Genomic DNA, 25,575 nt, shown 5'->3' with positions numbered 1-25,575 from the left:
TGGTGGTGGTCGTGGTGGTGGTGGCCGTGCGTGTCCGCGGCCGTGACGCCATCACCCTACCTTGGCCCGCTGCCGCTGGCTGCCGTCTCCGCCGCTGAGCCGCACCCAGCGCGAGCCGCCGAGCGGCGCGGCGCCGTCCAGCTCGAGGGCGACGCCGTAGCGCTGGCGCACGTGCAGGCGGTGGCGCGCCACCAGCGCCGCCGCCTCCTCCCGCACCACAAACTCACTCGGCATGACGCCCGGGCACCCTGCGCATCACCTGTTCCTGCGTGGCGGCACGGGCGGGGGCAGCAGTCAGAGGAGACATCGTTATCTTCTTGGTTCTCTCGGTAAAGTCACGTAGAAGGGAAATAATAAAATAATAAAAATAAAACACAATAAAATAATTCTCACGACGTTTCGGCCACAACGCAAGCAGCCGTCCTCAGGTGAAGAACAGGTCTGTCGGAAAGACAGCATCTTTCCGACAGACCTGTTCTTCAGTGTCTTTCCGACAGACCTGTTTTTCACCCGACAGACCTGTTCTTCACCTGAGGACGGCTGCTTGTGGCCGAAACGTCGTGAGAATTATTTTATTATGTTTTATTTTTATTATTTTATTATTATTTTATTTCCCTTCTACGTGACTTTACCGAAAAAACCAATAAGATGAATCCCTGCAGTCACGAAAGCTTTAAATCGAAAAGAGATCGTTATGATTATGATGATTTTAACACGTAGACTTTCGCGACCGATGTTATCCACAATAAAGGTTCTTTTTTTTCGCGAGTTCGATCGCGAAAGTCGTTGGACACACCACCGCCCGGCACAGGCAATCGGCAAGGCCCGGCACGTGAAACACGAGTGTGCCGATTCGTTACCGGTCCAGCGCGTATCGGTGTGTTTGGAGGGCGAATCCACCGCCGGTTACAATTCGCGTCACGTGACGTTTCTGGTCAATCGCCTGATGAAGCTGGGTGTCATCGCCGGCGAAACGCTCTTACGCAATCACTCACACTCTTACGCAATCACTCACACTCTTACGCAATCACTCACACTCTTACGCAATCACTCACACTCTTACGCAATCACTCACACTCTTACGCAATCACTCACACTCTTACGCAATCACTCACACTCTTACTCACAAAGATCAAAGACGAAGATCCCCCGAATAGCCTCTAATGGACTGGAGGGGCAAGTGCTGTTAGCGAGCACCTGTGAAGGCCGGAACGGTACGAGGGGGCGGGTGGCCAGCACCACGCCTGACCGCCTTTGTCTCCCCAGTGGCGATGTTTACACACCGCACCAGGTACTCATTTGAGGCTGAGTCGACCTAGGGGAGGCCCATGACCCGGTTCAGACGATCGTCACTGGCGGTGTTGGTGGCCGTGAGCGGGAATTGAACTTGGGTCGCCGGGTTCGTAGCGCAGCGTAGCGCTAACCACTGCACTGCCGCTCTACTCACACACATGCACACCCACACTCGCACACACCCACTCACACACCCACACTCGCACACACACTCACACTGTCACACACTCACACTGTCAAACACACTCGCACACACACTCACACTGTCACACACACTCGCACACACACACTCACACTGTCACACACTCACACTGTCACACACACACTCACAATGCAGAACAAGGGGAGAACACACTCACACTGTCACACACTCACACTGTCACACACACTCGCACACACACACTCACACTGTCACACACACACTCACAATGCAGAACAAGGGGAGAACACACTCACACTGTCACACACTCACACTGTCACACACTCACACTGTCACACACACTCGCACGCACACACTCACACTGTCACACTCACACTGCAGAGCAAGGGGAGAACACACACACGTCACGCAGAAAGGTGCCGGAGTCGGGAATCAAACCAAGGCCCCAACTTTTGGTGCAAGGCGCGAGCGTGACCACCACCACCTCCACCACCTTCACCACCACCTTCACCACCACCACCGCCACCACCTCCACCACCACCTTCACCACCACCTTCACCACCACCTCCACCACCACCTCCACCACCACCTCCACCACCAGCACCACCATCACCTCCACACATCGGTGACAGACGGCGCCACTGACGTCGCAACAGATGAGCGAGCAGCACGCGTTGCTTGAATTGAGCGAGGCTGTTATTACGAGAGCGTTGGGGAAAGAGATGGTGGGAAGGAATTGCAAAGGGCAGCGAGCGGTGCGAGGGAAGACTGAGAAAGAGAAGTGAGGTGAGCTGCAGTGTGGCGAGTGGGTGAATGGATGAGCGAGTGTGTGAATGAGCGGGTGTGTGAATGAGCGCGTGAACGAGTGAGTGGGTGAGTCGGTGTGTGAATGAGAGAGTGTGAATGAGAGAGTGTGTGAATGAGAGAGTGTGTGAATGAGCGGGTGTGTGAATGAGCGGGTGTGTGAATGAGTGCGTGAACGAGTGAGTGGGTGAGTCGGTGTGTGAATGAGAGAGTGTGTGAATGAGAGAGTGTGTGAATGAGCGGGTGTGTGAATGAGTGCGTGAACGAGTGAGTGGGTGAGTCGGTGTGTGAATGAGAGAGTGTGTGAATGAGAGAGTGTGTGAATGAGCGGATGTGTGAATGAGTGGGTGTTTGAATGAGCGGGTGTGTGAATGAGCGGGTGTGTGAATTAGTGCGGGAACGAGTGAGTGGGTGAATGAGTCGGTGTGTGAGTGAGTCGGTGAGTGGATGAGTGTGTGAGTGAGTTTAAAGGTGAGTGTGTGTGGGTTGATGAGTGTGTTGTGGGGAGCGGTAGCGTCGCGGTTTGCGCGTTGCACTACGAACTCACAGGAGGTTCGATTCAGTCACCACCAGTGACGATTATCGGAAACGGTGCTGAGCTTTCCCTAGGTTAACTCAGCCACAAAACTGGTGTGGTGTGAGCGAGTGTGTGTGTATACGATTCCTGGAAGCAAGAGAGGTATGGCTGAGTGAGTGAGCGAGCGAGTGAGTGAGTGTGTGTGAGCGAGAGAGTGTGTGTGTGTGAGCGAGAGTGTGTGTGAGCGAGTGTGTGTGAGCGAGTGAGCGAGTGTATGCGAGCGAGATTGTGTGTGTGTGAGCGAGTGAGTGTGTGAGCGAGTGAGTGTGTGTGTGTGAGCGAGCGTGTGTGTGCGAGTGTGTGTGTGTGTGTGAACGAGCATGTGTGTGTGTGAGCGAGTGTGTGAGCGAGTGTGTGTGTGTGAGCGAGTGTGTGAGCGAGTGTGTGTGAGCGAGTGTGTGAGCGAGTGTGTGTGAGCGAGTGAGTGTGTGAGCGAGAGTGTGTGTGAGCGAGTGTGTGTGAGCGAGAGTGTGTGTGTGTGAGTGAGTGAGAGCGAGTGAGTGTGTGTGAGCGAGTGTGTGAGCGAGTGTGTGTGTGTACGATTCCTGGAAGCGAGAGAGGTATGGCTGACTGAGTGAGTGGGCGAGTGTCACAGTGTTTTTAAACTTTTCCACGAATCGGGGGAGTTTGGCCGTGTGGGCGCTGATCGTAACGATCGTTACGCGAGCGTGGCTTTGTGGGTTTTTTTTTTTCCCCGCGACGGCGTTGTACCTGGTGCCGATGTGCAAACATCTCCGCTCGGCAGACAAAGGTGACCCCGGCGTGGTGCTGGCCACCCGCCCTCGAATGCTGCTACTCGCTAACGCCGCTTGCCCCGACAGTCCGCTGCTAGAGGCTACACGGGGGACCTCTGTCCTTGTTGGTGACCTGCAGTGCGGCGGCGGCAGCGGTGGCGATTGTGGCGGATCAAACGAGACGGTCAAATGTCCCGGTATCGGACCCAAGCTGTCAACACGCGTGGAGGAGACGAATCGATGAGTTTCACAGGAAGAGTGGTGGTGGTGGTGATGGTGGTGGTAGCAGCGACAGAAGAGAGATCAGGAGGTGATCGACTCTTACCGGCGGACAGAGAGAGAGAGACAGCAAGCGTTGTGTGTCTCACGACGACTTCAGCGGCGTTACGCAAGGAGGGGGAAGGGGGCAGCAGGTTTCCAAAGCGATTATCGCCCACCCATTCAGCAGGAACAATTACAACAAGCGTCAAGCTTCTGTTCAGTGAGAGAGAGAGGGGGGGGGTAACAGCGGTGTGGAAGCTGCGTGTGTGTGTGGGGGGGTTGCACAAACGGAAATGAATGTCTGACAAGCATCGAAGCTGTGCACACAAACATGCTGCCTGCATTATCGGAGGCGGGTTATTTATATATATATTATATATAAATATTTATATTTATTTATATACTGCGAGACGAATCCAATGATCTCTACAGCTCGTTTTTTCACAGATGGTTCAGTCGGTGGCACGGGGTAAGGTCGGCACAACAACAAACAATACAAAGACACGACAGGAATGTGAAGTAGAAGGAAAGGTTAAACAACAACAACCACCATTCGCCACTCAGTGGCGATGATGTCACCACGGCGCTTGTGCCAGGCTAGGTGCACGTTGAGGCCACGTGAAGTGTCGAACGCCCGCTGGCAGGAGGTCACGGGGCAGACCCAAGTGCCACAGGTCGACTGACCGAGATGACCGAGATGACTGGCTGATGCACCACCTGTGCCCCCTACTGTGCCAACTTGCTGTGCTTTAGCCACCCGGCACTCCGCTCGTTGTTGTGAGCGTCGCTCCTACGCCCTCCGTTGTTGTTGTAGGGCGATTGCCTACAACTGCCCAGTAGCGTCCTTCACGAGCCTCCTCCACTGAGGCCGATCTTGACACCGCTGGTACCAGTCATCGGCAAGTCCACTCAGCTCCACGTCCTCCTGTACCACATCACTCCATCTCTTCTCTAGCTTGTGCCGCGCCTGTTTAGACCCCTCTATCCAGCCAAACAGAAGCTGTTTAGGCATGTGGTGGCTGGGCATGCGGGCTACATGACCCAGCCAACGCAGCCTTAGCTGAACAATTCACCCATAAACACGCAGAAATAAAACTAGACCACCCCCATCACACCAGGCAAAGCGCAACTGAGGTGTTCACTTATTATATCCGGGACGTGTGTTGCATCGTGGAAGATTTCCACCGTGCAGCAGCAGCAGCTTGACACGACTTGACTGCACTATACACTACAATACACTACACTATACACTACACTACACTATACTATGCTATACACTACAATACACTACGCTATACACTACACTATACACTACACTATACACTACACTATACACTACACTATACACTACACTATACACTACACTATACACTACACTATACACTACACTATACACTACACTACAATACACTATACACTACACTATACACTAGAATACACTACACTGCTATACACTACAATACACTATACACTACACTATACACAACGCTATATACTACAATACACTATGCTATACACTACACTATGCACTACACTGCTATACACTACAATATACACTACAATACACTACACTACACACTACTATACACTACACTATACACTACAATACACTACACTGCTATACACTACAATACACTACACTATACACTACAATACACTACACTATACACTACAATACACTACACTATATACAATACACTACACTGCTATACACTACAATACACTACACTATACACTACAATACACTACGTTATACAATACACTACACTATACACTACAATACACTACACTATACAATACACTACACTATACAATACACTACACTATATACAATACACTACACTGCTATACACTACAATACACTACACTATACACTACAATACACTACGTTATACAATACACTACACTATACACTACTATGATGTGCACTACTTGAGCGTATTGGCACTCCAAGACAGAGAGAGAGCGAGGAAAGTGGAAACAACAAGTGACACACCCACGGCTACTACCACCGCGACAGGCGCCGTCTCCCCATGCATGGACCGTGGTGACGACGACGATGATGATGATTTATAAACAGAAATGAACATTCAAAGGAACAACAAAACATGGTAAGAGTTTACACCATTGGAACCTCATTTGCCAGTAAAAATATGATAATTGGTTTTTGACCCTTCTATCTGGCAACAAAACTGACACCTTTTTACAAGGAGTCATGTTTGCATAGACCACAATACCTGCAGTCATAATGCAAACAAAAAACATAACTCTGATAATGTATGCACTGTCCTTGAAGTTGATTGTTGGTTGATTGAGACTAGGCTCTAAGGAAAGCTGTCTCGGGTGATAGTACACATTATCAGAGTTATGTTTTTTGTTTGCATTATGACTGCAGGTATTGTGGTCTATGCAAACATGACTCCTTGTAAAAATGTGTCAGTTTTGTTGCCAGATAGAAGGGTAAAAAAACAATTATCACATGGTAAGAGGTCAATGAACTGGGAGGTCACACGACGTCTGGACCGCCAACACCGCTGTACATTCTAAAGTTGCTCTAGAAGTTCCTTTGGCATCAATTAGAGAGACATTCTTGATTGGGGATCGGCTCATTGTGTGAAGCCATTGATTCTAGATTTGAATCTTTCGTGACTGCAAGGATTCATACTCGTAGTTCTTTCGGTAAAGTCACGAAGGTAGAAAATAAAATAAAATTTATAAAAATAAAATAATAAAAAGCATTATAATTTAATTTTTTATTAATTTTAAAATTAATAAAAAATAATAATAATAATCATTATTCATTTATTTTTATTAATTTTAATGTCATTTTTTACCTACGTGACTTTACCGAAAGAACTAAGAGTATGAAGCCATTTATTGTTGAACCGAGGCATATGCAAGTCTGTACCTGGAGCTTATGAATGGTGGGCTGGATACAAACATGACGTGCTTATTTTAAAATGCAAAACATCTATCAGGTATTTTTTTGGTGGGGATGGGGTGGAGGTCTCATACAAAATGTGAAACCTTTGGAATGGGGTTGAACGTATCTGGTGGCAAGGTATTTTCATTCCCATTGCAGTACGTCAGATACCCGCTCACTCACTCGCCCAGTCACTCATCCACTCACCTACTGAACTACTCAACCACTCACTCATCCACTCACTCACCTACTGAACCACTTGCTCAACCACTCACCTACTCAACTACTCACTCAACCACTAACTCAACCACTCACCTACTCAACCACTCACTCAACCACTCACTCATCCACTCACCTACTCAACCACTCACTCACCTACTCAACCACTCACTCAACCACTCACTCAACCACTCACACATCCACTCACCTACTCAACCACTAACTCATCCACTCACTCAACCACTCACTCATCCACTCACCTACTCAACCACTCACTCAACCACTCACTCATCCACTCACTCACCTACTCAACCACTCACTCAACCACTCACTCATCCACTCACTCACTCATCCACTCACTCACACACTCACCTACTCAACCACTCACTCATCTACTCAACCACTCACTCATTCACCTACTGAACCACTCACTCAACCACTCACCTACTCAACTACTCACTCATCCACTCACTTACTCAATCACTCACTCACCTACTGAACCACTCGCTCAACCACTCACCTACTCAACCACTCACTCAACCACTCACTCATCCACTCGCCAACTCAACCACTCGCTCAACCACTCACTCATCTACTAAAACACTAAATCAACCACTCACCTACTCAACCACTCACTCATCCACTCACTCACCTACTCAACCACTCACTCATCTACTGAATCCCTCACTCAACCACTCACTCATCCACTCACTTACGCAACCACTCACTCAACCACTCACTCATCTACTAAACCACTCACTCATCCACTCACCTACTCAACCACTCACTCATCCACTCACTCACCTACTCAACCACTCACTCATCCACTCACCTACTCAACCACTCACTCATCCACTCACCCACTCAACCACTCACTCAACCACTCACTCATCTACTAAACCACTAAATCAACCACTCACCTACTCAACCACTCACTCATCCACTCACTCACCTACTCAACCACTCACTCAACCACTCACCCACTCACTCACCCACTCACTCACTCATCCACTCACTCACCCACTGAACCACTCACTCATCCACTCACCTACTCAACCACACTCATCCACTCACCTACTCAACCACTCACTCAACCACTCACTCATCTACTAAACCACTAAATCAACCGCTCACCTACTAAACCACTCACTCACCCCCCCCCCACCCAGGCACCCTCCTCCTCCTCCTGTCACCACGGACTGAGTGAGGAGGCATTATGCCATCAACTTTTCCCCTGGAAAACACCCCGAGATCATTATTTGCGCTACCGGGAAGTATTACACTGCGTTCGGTAAGCAAGCGTCAATGATGGTGTACGTAGGTGTGTGTGTTATGTGAGTGTGTAATGTGTGTGTGTGGTGTGTGATGTGTGTGTGTGTGGTGTGTGTGTAGTGTGTGTGGTGTGCGTGTAATGTCTGTGTGATGTGTGTGTGTGATGTGTGTGATGTGTGTGATGTGTGTGTATAATGTGTGTGATGTGTGTGTGTGGTGTGTGTGGTGTGTGTGTGTGGTGTGTGTCTGTGTTTTGTGTGTGTAATGTGTGTGTGTGATGTGTGTGTGTGATGTGTGTGTGTGTGATGTGTGTGTGTGTATAATGTGTGTGTGTTTATACAGGAGAGGGGTGGTGTAGCGGGCGCTACGAAGCCGGCATAAACCCGAGTTCGATTCCCACTCACGGCCAACACCAGTGACGATTATCTGAACTGGTCCTGGACCTCCCCTAGGTCGACTCAGCCTCAAATGAGTACCTGGTGCGGTGTGTAAGCATCGCCACTGGGGAGACAAAGGCGGTCGGGCGTGGTGCTGGCCACCCACCCCTTCGTGTGCCTTGCCGGCCTTCATAGGTACTACTCGCTAACAGCACTTGCCCCAAAAGTTTGTAAAGGCTATAAGGGGGATCTTTGTCTTTGTATACGCGAGACCCTTGGAAAGTGCCTCGAAAGCAAAAACCGCGATACACATCGCGGCTCAAGACTGAAGCCTCACCTAAACCATGGGTTTCTGCTACACGACAGCCACGCATGGACATCACTAGTTGAATAAGCACCGTTACTGCATGCCAAATAAACTAAAACCAACATAATTGAAGTAAACGTGGAGAAAAAAAACCCTAAAAAAAAACGTAAACCACAAACATTACCGGACAACAAACATCAGTATAAATAGTGAATAAACACGCGTGTTCACAAGCGTCCAGAATAAACACGCGTGTTCACAAGCGTCCAGAATAAACACGCGTGTTCACAAGCGTCCAGAAAATCTGCTAGACACGTGCGGGGTCCACATTCGTACGATGTCAAGTTGCGCGCCTTGAACAGAGCGACTGAATTCCATCCTCGTGTGTTTGGGTGCGTTTGGGTGGATTTAAACGTCAAAGGTCGAGTCGGCGGTAACGTCCACCAAGGAGATGGAGATGGAGGGGTTTGATGAATGCTCGCGACTAACACGGAGACTGGCGAACAGTAACAACACAGCGGCGAGTGACACCGATCTACATCCAGCAATGGATAGATGATGATGGTGGTGGTGGTGGTCATGGTAAAAGCATGGGGAGATGCGGGCTTGGCGTTACACTCAGAGACGGAACGAGGAACATGCGAATTGGAGAACAATACACAGATGAGTGACACCGATCTACATCCAGCAGTGGATAGATGATGGTGGTGGTGGTGGTGGTCATGATGGAGTGGCAGCACCAGGGGGGGGGGGCATCACCAATCAGAGATGGAACGCGAGTCCCATGGGACGTCTTCTTGGTTCTTTCGGTAAAGCCACGTAGAAGGAAAATAATAAAGTAATACAAATAAAACATAATAAAATAATTCTCACGACGTTTCGGCCACAACGCAAGCAGCCGTCTTCAGGTGGAGAACAGGTCTGTCGAGAAGGCCTTCTCGCTCATCTACCCACTCATTCTCGACAGACCTGTTCTCACGTCGTGAGAATGATTTTATTATGTTTTATTTTTATTATTTTATTATTTTCCTTCTACGTGACTTTACCGAAAGAACCAAGAAGATGAATCCCTGCAGTCACGAAAGCTTTAAATCGAAATTCAAATCCCATGGGACGTCTTCGTGGAGATGGAAGCGACGTCGGTGCGACCGCTGGCTTGGCTGTGGCTCGGGGAGGGCTTCATCCAGCAGCGGATTGACCATGGCTGCTGCTGTGGTGATGGTGGTGGTGATGATGGTGATGGTGGTGGTGATGGTGGTGGTGATGGTGATGATTGTGGTGGTGGTGGTGATGGTGGTGGTGATGATGGTGATGGTGATGATGGTGGTGGTGGTGATGGTGATGATTGTGGTGGTGGTGGTGGTGGTGATGGTGGTGGTGATGGTGGTGGTGATGGTGGTGGTGGTGATGGTGGTGGTGGTGATGGTGATGATGGTGGTGGTGATGATGATGATGGTGGTGGTGATGATGATGATGGTGGTGGTGATGATGATGATGGTGGTGGTGATGATGATGATGGTGGTGGTGATGATGGTGGTGATGATGGTGGTGATGATGATGGTGGTGATGATTGTGGTGGTGGTGATGGTGGTGATGCTGAAGGGTGAACTTTGACCGGTGTCAAGTGAGGAAAGGGTGGGGTCGTTAGAATCTATTTGCTTGGCAACCGATTCTATTACCGCGATTCCAGTTCGTGGTAGAACGGTTTTTGGGGGGGAATCGATTCATGCAAATTAGATGTATGCAAAATCTTCGCGATGTTTGTTTTGGTCCGCTGGGGGTGACGGTGGCTGAGATGGACTTGGCGTCAAAGTACACGAGGCAGTACAAACTAGACATAACAAGGCAGTACACATTACACAGAGAGATAAGGCAGTACAAGCTAGACAGAACAAGGCAGTACACATTATACAGAGAGACAAGGCCGTACAAGCTAGACAGAACAAGGCAGTACAAGCTAGACAGAACAAGGCAGTACAAACTAGACAGAACAAGGCAGTACAAGCTAGACATAACAAGGCAGTACACATTATACAGAGAGACAAGGCAGTACAAGCTAGACAGAACAAGGCAGTACAAGCTAGACAGAACAAGGCAGTACAAGCTAGACAGAACAAGGCAGTACACATTATACAGAGAGACAAGGCAGTACAAGCTAGACAGAACAAGGCAGTACAAGCTAGACAGAACAAGGCAGTACAAACTAGACAGAACAAGGCAGTACACATTATACAGAGAGACAAGGCAGTACAAACTAGACAGAACAAGGCAGTACAAGCTAGACAGAACAAGGCAGTACAAACTAGACATAACAAGGCAGTACAAGCTAGACAGAACAAGGCAGTACAAACTATACATAACAGGGCAGTACAAACTAGACACAACAAGGCAGTACAAACTAGACAGTACAAGGCAGTACAAACTAAACTGCCAACATACAGTCGAGGCAGTACAAAGTCGGCAGACACAAGAGACGAGGCAGTACAAACTAGACGAACCAGTCGAGGAAGTCGAACGATGCAGTACAAACGAGATAACTATGAAACAGACAAAACGGCGCAGACAAGACAGCACAGATACGTCAAGATCACAGACGAGGCACAAGAGGACAGTACACAAGAGCAGAGTACTCACAAGACAGCAAACTACAGACAGCAGAGGCAGTACTAATGACATGACGTCACAGGAGTAATTGTGACAGTGAAGGGGTGATCATAGCAATGGTGGTTGATGTTGGTGATTGTGATTTAGGAACTGTGATGATGATGGTCAAGATGATACTGCGAAGTCATCATGATGCTGATAATAGATTGACGTCACTCACGATAACTGAACCATAACTAAGACTCTAACTTAAACCCTTACAGCGGACCTCACCATTCACATACTCACCTACTCACTCACTCATCTACCCACTCACCCATCTACCCACTCACTCATCTACCCATTCACATACTCACCTACTCACTCACCTACCCACTCATCTACCCACTCACTCACCTACCCAATCACATACTCACCTACTCACTCACCTACCCACTCACTCCTCTTACCCACTCACCCATTCACTCACCTACCCACTCATCTACCCACTCACCCATCTACCCACTCACTCATCTACCCATTCACATACTCACCTACCCACTCACTCATCTACCCACTCACTCATCTACCCACTCACTCATCTACCCACTCACTCATCTACCCACTCACTCATCTACCCACTCACATACTCACCTACCCACTCACTCATCTACCCACTCACATACCCACCCACTCACCTACCCACTCACTCACCTACCCACTTACTCACCTACCCACTCACTCACCCACCCTCTCACCCACTCACTCACTCACCTACCCACTCACATACCCACTCACTCGCTCACCTACCCACCCACTCACCCACCCACTCACTCATCGCCTCATTCACTCACCCAGCCACTCGCCCAATCACTCGCATCACTGCAGATAACAATACTTCTCTGATTAGTTAATCGTCTCTGGTTTCCCAAAGCTCTTCAACTAAACAAACATTGCTCCACTCGAGTAACCTGCTCTTTGTTGCTGTCCGTCTGGTGGTTTGTGTTGAGCCCTTGGCACTGTACACAAGATCTCAGGGCGTCTCCCGGAGTGAGAGCGTAAAGTTCAACACTCGGACAATTATACTCTGAAGTGGCCAAGTGACTGGGTAGGTGAGTGGGTGGGTAGGTGAGTGAGTAGGTGAGTGGGTGAGAGGGTGGGTGAGTGGGTGGGTAGGTGAGTGAGTAGTTGAGTGGGTAGGTGAGTGAGTGGCTAGGTGAGTGGGTAGGTTAGTGAGTGGGTATGTGAGTATGTAGATGAGTGAGTGAGTGGGTAGGTGAGTGGGTAGATGAGTGAATGGGTAGGTGAGTGAGTGGGTAGGTGAGTGGGTGGGTAGGTGGGTGGGTAGGTGAGTGAGAGGGTGGGTGAGTGAGTGGGTAGGTAAGTCGGTAGGTGAGTGGGTAGATGAGTGGGTAGGTGAGTGGGTGGTTAGTGAGTGGGTAGGTGAGTGGGTAGGTGAGTGAGTGGGTGAGAGGGTGGGTAGGTGAGTGCGTAGGTGAGTAGGTGAGTGAGTGGCTAGGTGAGTGGGTAGGTGAGTGGGTAGGTGAGTGGGTAGGTGAGTGAGTGGCTAGGTGAGTGCGTAGGTGAGTAGGTGAGTGAGTGGCTAGGTGAGTGGGTAGGTAGGTGAGTGAGTAGGTGAGTGAGTGGGTAGCTGAGTGAGTGGGTAGGTGAGTGGGTAGGTGAGTGAGTGGCTAGGTGAGTGGGTGCGTAGGTGAGTAGGTGAGTGAGTGCTAGGTGAGTGGGTAGGTAGGTGAGTGAGTAGGTGAGTGAGTGGGTAGCTGAGTGAGTGGGTAGGTGAGTGAGTGGGTAGGTGAGTGAGTGGGTAGCTGAGTGAGTGGGTGAGTGGGTAGGTGAGTGTGTGGGTAGGTGAGTGAGTGGGTGAATGGGTAGGTGAGTGAGTGGGTCGGTGAGTGAGTGGGTAGCTGAGTGAGTGGGTGAGTGGGTAGGTGAGTGAGTGGGTCGGTGAGTGAGTGGGTAGCTGAGTGAGTGGGTGAGTGGGTAGGTGAGTGAGTGGGTCGGTGAGTGAGTGGGTAGTTGAGTGAGTGGGTGAGTGGGTAGGTGAGTGGTGTGCGAAGTGTCTTGTAGATGACGACGACGACGACAATGACACAGGAATGGTTGCGGCGGTACATTGCCACGTTACAGAGGGATTGTGGTGGTGTCGACAGTGCGGATGCTGATACCGACTCACAGTGAGGCAGAGTGACAGCACCAGGGGATGGTGGTGACGGTGGTGGTGATGGTGGTGGTGGTGTTAGTCTCGGCGCGGGTCGCGCATTGTCCTGTTACTCACCACGAGGCTGGAATCAGCTCCCCTTCAACTTGGCGTCTCCACGCAGCCGCAGCCGCTTTCGTGTTGCCTCTCAGTTCCTCGCCCCCGTCTCCTGCAACCACTTCAGTCTCCCCCCTCCTCCTCCTCTTCTTCCTCCACCCTCCGAGAGCTCCGTCTCTGTCGAGTAAACCAGCCACTTGCTCACCCACTCGCTCACCAACTCGCTCACCCACTCGCTCACCCAGCCACTCACCAACTCGCTCACCGAGCCGCTCACCCAGCCACTCGCTCACCCAGCCACTCGCTCACCCAGCCACTCGCTCACCCAGCCACTCGCTCACCCAGCCACTCGCTCACCCAGCCACTCGCTCACCCAGCCACTCGCTCACCCAGCCACTCGCTCACCCAGCCACTCGCTCACCCAGCCACTCGCTCACCCAGCCACTCACTCACCCAGCCAGCCACTCACCCAGCCACTCGCTCACCCAGCCACTCGCTCACCCAGCCACTCGCTCACCCAGCCACTCGCTCACCCAGCCAGCCGCTCACCCAGCCACTCGCTCACCCAGCCAGCCACTCACCCAGCCACTCACTCACCCAGCCAGCCACTCACCCAGCCACTCGCTCACCCAGCCACTCGCTCACCCAGCCACTCGCTCACCCAGCCACTCGCTCACCCAGCCAGCCGCTCACCCAGCCACTCGCTCACCCAGCCAGCCACTCACCCAGCCAGCCACTCACCCAGCCAGCCACTCACCCAGCCAGCCACTCACCCAGCCAGCCACTCACTCAGCCAGCCAGCCACTCGCTCCCCCAGCCACTCGCTCACTCAGCCACTGACCCAGGCAGTCACTCACCCAGCCACTCACCCACTCACCAACTCGCTCACCCAGCCACTCACCCACCCAGCCACTCACCGACTCGCTCACCCAGTCGCTCACCCAGCCACTCACTCGCTCCCCCAGCCACTCACTCACTCAACAACTCGCTCACCCAGCCGCTCACCCAGCCACTCACCGACTCGCTCACTCACTCACTCAACAACTCGCTCACCCAGCCGCTCACCCAGCCACTCACCCACTCACTCACCGACTCGCTCACCCAGCCACTCACCCACTCACTCACCGACTCGCTCACCCAGCCACTCACCCACTCACTCACCGACTCGCTCACCCAGCCACTCACCCAGCCACTCACCCACTCGCTCACCGACTCGCTCACCCAGCCACTCACCCAGACACTCACTCACTCGCTCACCGACTCGCTCACCCAGCCACTCACCCAGACAGCCACTCACCGACTCGCTCACCCAGCCACTCACTCGCTCCCCCAGCCACTCACTCACTCACCAACTCGCTCACCCAGCCGCTCACCCAGCCACTCACCCAGCCACTCACTCGCTCCCCCAGCCACTCACTCACTCACCAACTCGCTCACCCAGCCGCTCACCCAGCCACTCACCCAGACACTCACCCACTCGCTCACCGACTCGCTCACCCAGCCACTCACCCAGACAGTCACTCACCGACTCGCTCACCCAGCCACTCACTCACCCAGCCACTCACCCACTCACCGACTCGCTCACCCAGCCACTCACCCAGACAGCCACTCACCGACTCGCTCACCCAGCCACTCACCCAGCCACTCACCCAGCCACTCACCCAGCCGCTCACCCAGCCACTCACCGACTCGCTCACCCAGCCGCTCACCCAGCCACTCACCGACTCGCTCACCCACTCACTCACCGACTCGCTCACTCACTCACCGACTCACTCACTCACCCACTCACTCACCCAGCCGCTCACCCAGCCACTCACCGACTCGCTCACCCAGCCACTCACCCACTCGCTCACCCAGCCACTCACCCACTCACTCACCGACTCGCTCACCCAGCCACTCACCCACTCACTCACCGACTCGCTCACTCACTCAACCAGCCACTCACCCAGCCGCTCACCCAGACAGCCCCTTCCTCAATGCTTCCTCGACTCTCCGGCCCAGCTGCTGCTGCTGAGGCCACGCCTCCCACCCAACCGCCGCATGCAAATCACCTCCGCTGGCCCCACCCCTCCACCCCAGCTGACCACCAGCTACCCAATCAGCACGCAGCCTGCGCTAGAGGCCACCGCCCCCTTTGCACAAGGCAAGTCGCCTCTGGCAAGGGCTGTTTGTAGGCGAGCAACGCCAGCGAAGGCGGGCAACAGAAAGAAGGCGGGCAACCCCCACGGGCACACGAGGACGCCACGCCCCGTGTGGGGGGGGGGGTCTTTGTTATACCGAGTGGCGATGTTCACGCATCGGCAGCGGGTTACCCGTTCGAAGGCTGAGTCGACCTAGGGGAGGCCCAGGACCCGGTTCAAGATCATCGTCGCAGGCCGAGTTGGTGGGCGAGAGCAGGAATCGAACTCGGGTGGGGACGGCTTCTCACGCGGCGAAGACAGCTGGCGCTAACCGCTGCACCACCACTCCCCCACCCCCCCTCACATGCAAATTGCCCCGCCCTGTTTTCCCACCAGCCAATCAGCTCCCGAGTTTGGGTAGAGGCCACGCCCCTTTCCGCCCCCCGCCCCGTCTGACTCCACCCCCCCCCCCCATCCTTTCCACCGGCGCGAGACCGCCGGTGACGTCACCAGCAGGCCACGTGCGGGTGTTTCCCCATCCGGAATTATGCAAATAAGGGGGGCGGTGGCTTATTATGCAAATGAGGTGGGAGGGGGGGAGGGGTGTGGGGGGGGTAGTTGGGGAGGGGCTTGGAAACGTGATTGACAGCTCGCTCAGGAATTCGACGACTTGTATCCATTCGCGTTGTGTGACCATACTTCACCACGCCGGTCAATGGTGGGAGGAGGTCTTGAGGGGCCGTCCATAAATGACGTCACGCGATTTTGGACGATTTCTGACCCCCCCCCCCTTCGTCACACGGCGTCACAAAAAGTCTGACCCCCCCCCTCCTGAAATATGACGTCACAAAGCTCTGCCCCCCCCCCAAAAAAAAACATGCTTCAAATCGCTTTAAACTATTGTCATCGTAGTGCGTATTTAATGTGGCGCTGCACTCTGATGTTGTAGGAGAAAACATTTATTACAAAGATAAAAATAGAACATAATACAATTCTCACGACGTTTCGGCCACAACGCAAGCAGCCGTCCTCAGGTGAAGAACAGGTCTGTCGGAAAGACAGCGTCTGAATGCTACAGACCTGTTCTTCACCTGAGGACGGCTGCTTGCGTTGTGGCCGAAACGTCGTGAGAATTGTATTTTATTATGTTCTATTTTTATTATTTTATTATTTCCCTTCTACGTGACTTTACCGAAAGAACCAAGAAGATGAATCCCTGCAGTCACGAAAGCTTTAAATCGAAATGTATTAAAACGTCGATTTAATGAAGTAGAACGTGTTGTCTATATTTATTTAAAGTTGCGCATTTTAATGTGACGTCACATTTCTCAACCCTCCCCCCCTCGTCACACATCGTCACAAATGTCTGACCTCCCCCCCCCCCCCCATAGGTGCGTGACGTCATTTATGGACAGCCCCCCAACGGTTACAGGGAACGTCGAGGGGGAGTCAATGATGCTCAAGGGGGTGACACCAGTTACAGAAGTTCACGGACATTGAATTCTCAATGATTTGAGGATGAATACATGTTAAAAGAGCATCACGTGGTCGCGTGATTTGTTTTAATCAGATTATCTCCGTCTAATTTTAGGACTTTGATCAATATCTAATACAGTGTATAGTAGTGTAGTGTATAGTAGTGTATAGTGTAAGTAGTGTATAGTGTAGTGTATAGTAGTGTATAATAGTGTAGTGTATAGTAGTGTAGTGTATAGTGTAGTGTATAGTAGTGTATAGTAGTGTAGTGTATAGTAGTGTAGTGTATAGTGTAGTGTATAGTAGTGTATAGTAGTGTAGTGTATAGGTTTTTACCCTTTCAACTGGTACAAAAACTGGCACCTTTATACAAGGGATCATGTTTGCAATAACCACAACACAAGCAGTCAAAATGCATACAAAAAGAAACAACTCTGATAATGATAATGATATGCACTGTCCTTGAAGTTGATTGGTCCACACCCGAGACAGCTTTTCTTAGAGCCTAGTCTCCACTGGTGTTGGACCAGATGACGCCAAAAGGCGTACAACTCAAAGACAGCGCACTATCAGAATATTGAGAGCTCGGGGTAATAATAGTGTAGTGTGTATTGTAGTGTAGAGTGTAGTGTATAGTGTAGTGTATAGTGGTGTAGTGTATATTGTAGTGTATAGTGTAGTGTATCGTGTAGTGTATAATAGTGTAGTGTATAGTGTAGTGTATAGTGTAGTGTATAGTAGTGTATAGTGTAGTGTATAGTGTAGTGTATAAAAGTGTAGTGTATAGTGTAGTGTATAGTGTAGTGTATAGTAGTGTATAGTGTAGTGTAGAGTGTAGTGTATCGTGTAGTGTATAGTGGTGTAGTGTATATTGTAGTGTATAGTGTAGTGTATCGTGCAGTGTATAATAGTGTAGTGTATAGTGTAGTGTATAGTGTAGTGTAAAGTGTAGTGTGTATGCATGTTGAACTTCTTTCGCACCGTACGTAGCCAACCGTGCTAATCGGAGGTGCGGGGGTTGCGGAAGTACAACAAACTGAACACAAAGGGCAGCACTAAATGTCCGATGACAACTTCGTAATAATAATCATATAAAGAGGATCGCAGAGCTTGGGAAATTGTTGGTTTGCGCCGGCTCCTTGCCACGTGGTTGCTGCTGCCACCTTCGTTTGAGGCTCCTCATCATCACGGTGGCTAGGAGATGTTAACTACCTCGCCTGGTGTACAGGAAGGTCGTGGGTTCGATCCCGACCCTGACGCCTGCTGCTGTATATTTGGAGTTTGCGTGTCTCTCTCTCATCATCATCACGGTGGCTATGAGATGTTAACTACCTCGCCTGGTGTACAGGAGGTCGTGGGTTCGATCCCGACCCTGACGCCTGCTGCTGTATATTTGGAGTTTGCGTGTCTCTCTCTCATCATCGTCACGGTGGCTCGGAGATGTTAACTACCTCGCCTGGTATGCAGGAAGTCGTGGGTTCGATCCCGACCCTGACGCTTGCTGCTGTATATTTGGAGTTTGCGTGTCTCTCATCATTATCACGGTGGCTAGGAGATGTTAACTCCCTCGCCTGGTATACAGGAAGGTCGTGGGTTCGATCCCGACCGAAGGCCTGTTCGAAATTCGGAGTTGGCGCGTCTCTTTCTCTCCCCACGTGGTCGACATCACGCGTTCAGAGTTATTTGGCCGCTGCGTTAAATGTCTCCGCGATGAAGCCCCACTTCGTTGGAGCCCCATCATTTGTGGTAGCCACGAGACTTCTGGAAAAGAACTAAAATGCAAATCAATTTATAACATTTTTGACATGCGTTTTTCTGGATTTTTGTTGTTGTTATTCCGTATCTCACTGTTTAAATAAACCTACCATTAAAATTATAGACTGATCATTTCTTTGTCAGTGGGCAAACGTACAAAATCAGCAGGGGATCAAATACTTTTTTCCCTCTGTAAGTGGGGCCCTTACATCTGGTAGCAATGAAAGAAAAAAGTTCAGTTTCCTGTGATGCTGAATTCTAACGAGAAGCGTCGACAGAACGAGCTCGAGAGAATCGGAATGTTCGATGTCACCTTCGCATGGGGACATTCCAGTTGTGGTGCGCTTTTCCTGCTTCGCGTTCCGAACAGCTGATGCTGTTTCTTGACCTCTTGTCGCGTGAAGAGTGCGGGGGAGTGCTGGCCGGAACCTGACGACCCGAGTTCGATTCCAGCTCACGGCCAACAACTCTGGTGACGATCATCTGAACCGGTCCCGTGTAAACATCTCCACGAGGGAGACAAAGGCAGCCGGGCGTGGCGCTGGCCACCCACCCACCCCCTCGTGTGCCACAGCGCCGGCCTTCACAGGTGCTGCTCGCTAACAGCACTTGCCCCTACAGTCGGTTACAGGCTATACGGGGGATCTTTGTGAGTAAGAGTGTGAGTGAGTGCGTAAGAGCGTTTCGCTAGTTAGGGGCCGTCCATAAATGACGTCACGCGATTTTTGAGGATTTTTGACCCCCCCCCCCCCCCCCGTCGTCGTCACACGGCGTCACAAAAAAGTCAGACCCCCCTCCCTTTAAATATGACGTCACAAAGCTCTGCCCCCCCCCCCAAAAAAAATAAAAAAATGCTTCAAATCGCTCTAAACTATTGTCATTGTAGTGCGTATTTAATGTGGCGCTGCACTCTGATGTTGTAGGAGAAAACATTTATTAAAAAGTCTATTTAATTAAGTAGAACGTGTTGTCTATATTCATTTAAAGTTGCGCATTTTGATGTGACGTCACATTTCTCAACCCCCCCCCCCCCCCCACATCGTCACAAATGTCTGACCCCCACCCCCCCCCCCCTTCTAGGTGCGTGACGTCATTTATGGACGCCCCCTTTGACACCCAGCTTCATCAGGCGATTGGCCAGAAACGTCACGGTAAGCGAATTGTAAACGGCGCGGGTTTGTTCTCCAAACACACCGATTAGCGCTGGACTAGTAACTAATTCTTAGGTTATTTCGGTAAAGTCACGTAGGTAAAAAATTAATAAAAGTAAAATAAAATAAAAATCACGACGTTTCGGAGGCAACACAAGCTTCCGTCTTCAGGTGGAACCGTCACAGCACGATAGCTGTATCAAGTGATAGCTGTATCAAGTGATAGCTGTATCAAGTGATAGCTGTATCAAGTGACAGCTGTATCAAGTGATAGCTGTATCAAGTGATAGCTGTATCAAGTGATAGCTGTATCAAGTGACAGCTGTATCAAGTGATAGCTGTATCAAGTGACAGCTGTATCAAGTGACAGCTGTATCAAGTGATAGCTGTATCAAGTGATAGCTGTATCAAGTGACAGCTGTATCAAGTGATAGCTGTATCAAGTGATAGCTGTATCAAGTGACAGCTGTATCAAGTGACAGCTGTATCAAGTGATAGCTGTATCAAGTGATAGCTGTATCAAGTGACAGCTGTATCAAGTGACAGCTGTATCAAGTGATAGCTGTATCAAGTGACAGCTGTATCAAGTGATAGCTGTATCAAGTGATAGCTGTATCAAGTGACAGCTGTATCAAGTGATAGCTGTATCAAGTGATAGCTGTATCAAGTGACAGCTGTATCAAGTGATAGCTGTATCAAGTGACAGCTGTATCAAGTGATAGCTGTATCAAGTGACAGCTGTATCAAGTGATAGCTGTATCAAGTGATAGCTGTATCAAGTGATAACTGTATCAAGTGACAGCTGTATCAAGTGACAGCTGTATCAAGTGACAGCTGTATCAAGTGATAGCTGTATCAAGTGACAGCTGTATCAAGTGATAGCTGTATCAAGTGATAGCTGTATCAAGTGATAGCTGTATCAAGTGACAGCTGTATCAAGTGACAGCTGTATCAAGTGACAGCTGTATCAAGTGACAGCTGTATCAAGTGACAGCTGTATCAAGTGATAGCTGTATCAAGCGATAGCTGTATCAAATGACAGCTGTATCAAGTGACAGCTGTATCAAGTGATAGCTGTATCAAGTGACAGCTGTATCAAGTGATAGCTGTATCAAGTGATAGCTGTATCAAGTGACAGCTGTATCAAGTGATAGCTGTATCAAGTGACAGCTGTATCAAGTGACAGCTGTATCAAGTGACAGCTGTATCAAGTGACAGCTGTATCAAGTGACAGCTGTATCAAGTGACAGCTGTATCAAGTGATAACTGTATCAAGTGATAGCTGTATCAAGTGATAGCTGTATCAAGTGACAGCTGTATCAAGTGACAGCTGTATCAAGTGACAGCTGTATCAAGTGATAGCTGTATCAAGTGACAGCTGTATCAAGTGATAGCTGTATCAAGTGACAGCTGTATCAAGTGATAGCTGTATCAAGTGACAGCTGTATCAAGTGATAGCTGTATAAAGTGATAGCTGTATCAAGTGATAGCTGTATCAAGTGATAGCTGTATCAAGTGAGCTATCGTGCTGTGACGGTTCCACCTGAAGACGGAAGCTTGTGTTGCCTCCGAAACGTCGTGATTTTTATTTTATTTTTATTTAACTTTTATTAATTTTAATTTTTTACCTACGTCACTTTACCAAAAAAAAACCTAAGAATATGAATCCTTGCAGTCACGAAAGCTTCAAATCTAGAATTAGTAACTAATTGCCACACTTGTGAGCCACGGTGCCGGCCTCCATAAGGCGCTGCTACTCGCTAACAGCACTTGCCCCAACAGTCCGTCAAGGCTGTTCAGTATGCGGGACATTTGCCTTTTGATCCCAATTCAATGAATTCCAGGCGCAGACTTGTGGGTGGTCACGGCGCCTCGGCAAGTGCGGCACCTCAACTCTGGAGCCCGCTGCCCCTTCGAGGTCAGGGGACTTCCGAGTCTCTGACACATCTTCAAATCTCCACGAAGAACGTCTTTGTTTAAAATGGCTTTCTCTGTCTCTCTCTTTAGTTATTTTCAAACCGTCTCTCTCACTTCTTCTTACCTTGCGTGATGTTGAACTATTTCCACCTTCCCATGCATCGCGTCCTGAGAACGATCGCTTAAGAGCGCTTTATAAATGTACATTGTTATTAGTTTAGCATTAGGTGATTTGATTTGGCCAATACATTGGAAACATTTGCTCGTGCTGCATTGTACTATGAAGACGGCCCATTGTCCGAGACATCAAGTATTCCGTGTGTATATGTAATGACAGTAGAGCCTACATGCGGTGTGAGTGGACTAGTGACCACGGGAGGTAATGACAGGGGTATCCGTTGTGAGTGCGGAGGGACTGGTGGCTACGGGAGGTAATGACAGGCGAGTCAGTTGTGAGTGCGAAGGGACTGGTGGCTATGGGAGGTAAAGAAAGGGGAGTCAGTTGTGAGAAGGAAGGGACTGGTGGCTACGGGAGGTAATGACAGGGGAGTCAGCTGTGAGTGCGAAGGGACTGGTGGCTACGGGAGGTAATGACAGGGGAGTCAGTTGTGAGTGCGAAGGGACTGGTGGCTACGGGAGGTAATGACAGGGGAGTCAGTTGTGAGTGCAAAGGGACTGGTGGCTACGGGAGGTAATGACAGGGGAGTCAGTTGTGAGTGCGAAGGGACTGGTGGCTACGGGAGGTAATGACAGGGGAGTCAGTTGTGAGTGCGAAGAGACTGGTGGCTACGGGAATGATCGAGAAGGGAGCGTGGTCAGGTGATGGAAGAGGCCGTGGAGTCTGCCGGTGGAGCGAGCGTCCAGAGTCAGCGAGAAGGTTCGGGAAGGGGGGCGTGGCCTCGTGTTGGTATAAAAGGGAGCGGCGGCGGTAACGAGGAGGGGGCCGGCCGACAGAAGCAAATATACGAAGAGTGGGACGAGGTAACGGGATGGCTGGACTGGCTGTTAGCAGGAGTCTCGCAGCTCACCGTGCAGCTTGCCGTGGCTGCGGCAAGAGGAGGAACAGCGGAGAGCACGGTGGGAGTTGCCACGGTGGAAACCGCTCAACCGAAAGCCGCCATTTCGCGAGTTAACCAAATGGCCGCCGAAGAAACTACAGCTCCAGCGGCGTGGGAAAGAACAACTGACCACCCACGGCGGATGATGCCTGTAAAATAATTTGTAGTAGTGGAAGGCGACTGGGGCACCTTCACCAGAAGCCTATCCAGCCATTGGATGGTCGAAAGGGGAAGCACTGGGAGCCCTGCCTACCGCCCTTGACGACGACGCCCTCTTGGTGTTCCGTGTTGTGCCGGAGGAACGAAGGGCTACGGAAAAAAAACCCTTTCTCCTGAAATGGCGGCTGTGTTCGATTCCCCGTCAAATGCACGGAAAAAGTTCCTGCAGCGGAGGTGAGGGGAGGCCGAGATGCCCCTCGCTTATCGCAGCACATTGATAGCCGCTGAGCCAGGTAGCATACTCGTGGCTGAACGAGACGGCGCTGGATTATCTGGCGATGGAGAAAATGCTGGTGCTGGTGCAGGAGATGGCAGTCGTGCTACCAATTGTGGACGAGGTTGCGCAGACTTTCCTATGGGTGGCCCGATGCCTGCAGGCGCACGAGGGGGTGAACCGGCGACCTCGTGTGGTGGCATGGTCGGGTGACCCGATGTTGGGTGAGGCCTCGACAGTCCGATCAGCAGGGAGTGCGGGGACATCAACGGAGGAGGATCCGAAGCTGTGGGAGGAGGTGATGGCGGCGGTACACGGGTGGGCTCGACGCCGGGGCGAGACTTTGCGACGGCCTCAAGGATGTGGACCAAGGGGGGAGGTGACTGCTCCGCAACGAGGGCCCAGCATCGCCTGCTTCAGGTGCGGCCGACCGAGGCACATCGCACGGGGATGTCGGAGCGACGCCCGGACAACGACGTCATCGGCGTCCGTCTTCTCGCCGGCGGCCACTCCATAACTACGGAAGGCAAGTCGCGACACCACAGACACCCGACCCGAAACGTCACCTCACACATCTAGGCAGTCGCATCCCCTGGGCTCCATGGTCACCTTGCATCCTTCGTCGGTTGCGTCGGTTGCGTTGGTCGCGGGTGAATGGCGGGATTCGACTCTGGGCGGATGGCCCAAGTCGGGCATTCAATGGAGGAAGCATGGAGATCATGGGCCAGGTTGAAGTGTGTGTAAGGATTGGGGGGGATTGCCGTGTCAGGGCCCGTTGTGATTTCAAAAACGCGGGCTATCTGTGGGACACCAACTTTTCAAATAGAATGCCCCTCAGAAATATGACGGATCAGAAGTGTATAGAGATGCCGTCGGGTCAGCGGTTGTTTTTATTGGATCCTATTGGAAGGGAGGCGGGTGAAAACGTTGCGATTCAGGCCTTGGTGAGAAAGTCGGTAGAGATCCCGCTGAGCATACAGATGTTGGGTCCCTTGCAGTACCGCAAGCGGTTGCATTCGGCCGACCCAGATGCGGCGGTTCTCCTGACACCGTCCAACAGTGTGGCCCGTGAGCTTACGCTGGCGGGTACGCAGACGACCTGAAGAGCGGACCAATAGCCGTTCCTGCAAGTGTTGAATGTAGGTGGAAGGACGGCTGTGGTCCAAGCAGGTACCGTATTGACCCACGTGATGCCCACGTGTTGCGAGGCGGGAGACCTGGCGACAGATCGCGGGAGCGATGGAGGAGAGAGCCGGGTCAGATGAAACGTGGTCAGAAGCCCTTTGTAACGAGAATCTTGATTTGTCTAAGGCACAATGGGGCGAATTGAAGTCGTTGCTGCAGTTTCAGATATTTTCTGTAAAAGCAAGTTCGACATCGGTCGTACTTCTCTATTGCAGCACCATATTTATACGGGAGACGCAGCTCTGTTCGCCAGAAATCATATCGGATGTGTCCGATTGAGAAGGAACGTGTGAACAAGTGGTGGAAGAAATGTTGGCGGCGGATATAATATCGCCGTCGACCAGTCCTTGGGGTGCCCCTGTGGTGCTGATGGAAAAGTCAGACGGTAGTCTGAGGTTCTGTGTTGACTTCCGTAAACTGAACATGGTAGCAGTGGCTGGTGCATGCCACTTCCGTGTGTGGACTATTTGCTGGTCGCGTTGTCGAGTGCCAGTTTATTTTTTCTCTGATGTGTGGGCGGGAGCACGGGGCCGCCATAGCACACGCTTCAAGGAAACAAATGCGGGACGTAACCGTGCCACGGCAGGTCGCGCTGGGCGAGTGTCGGAGGCACGTGCTGCGGCAACGGAAAATACTGCCACGACACAGGCCCCTAATGAGAAGAGCGCAGAGCGGATCAAGCACGTGCTTCCTTGGGC

The 25,575-nt window shown here is 51.1% G+C and overlaps 1 protein-coding gene across 3 annotated transcripts in view; it reads right to left on the bottom strand.

The window, feature by feature from the left end:
- LOC133356956 (probable ribonuclease ZC3H12B) overlaps nt 1-16,206 on the bottom strand; it is a 37,629-nt gene extending 21,423 nt beyond the window's left edge. The window contains exons 1-3 of one of the 3 annotated variants that reach the window (XM_061574678.1): nt 16,095-16,206; nt 13,804-13,959; nt 61-265 (exon numbers count right to left, since the gene is read on the bottom strand). In XM_061574678.1, coding sequence (XP_061430662.1) covers nt 61-234 — 174 coding nt within the window. In that variant the 5' untranslated portion in view covers nt 235-265; nt 13,804-13,959; nt 16,095-16,206. Of the gene's footprint in view, nt 1-60; nt 266-13,803; nt 13,960-15,727; nt 15,757-16,094 lie in introns of those variants that run through there. The other 2 variants (XM_061574679.1, XM_061574677.1) reach the window with 2 other exon arrangements.
- Between the last annotated feature and the right edge of the window lie 9,369 nt (nt 16,207-25,575).

This window comes from Lethenteron reissneri, chromosome 56, assembly GCF_015708825.2.
Source record: "Lethenteron reissneri isolate LAM-NWPU_2019-01 chromosome 56, ASM1570882v1, whole genome shotgun sequence".
In the NCBI taxonomy this organism is placed as follows: Eukaryota; Metazoa; Chordata; class Hyperoartia; order Petromyzontiformes; family Petromyzontidae; genus Lethenteron; species Lethenteron reissneri.
Note: the sequence above shows the minus strand (reverse complement) of the source record. Positions and strands in the feature narration are given on the sequence as shown.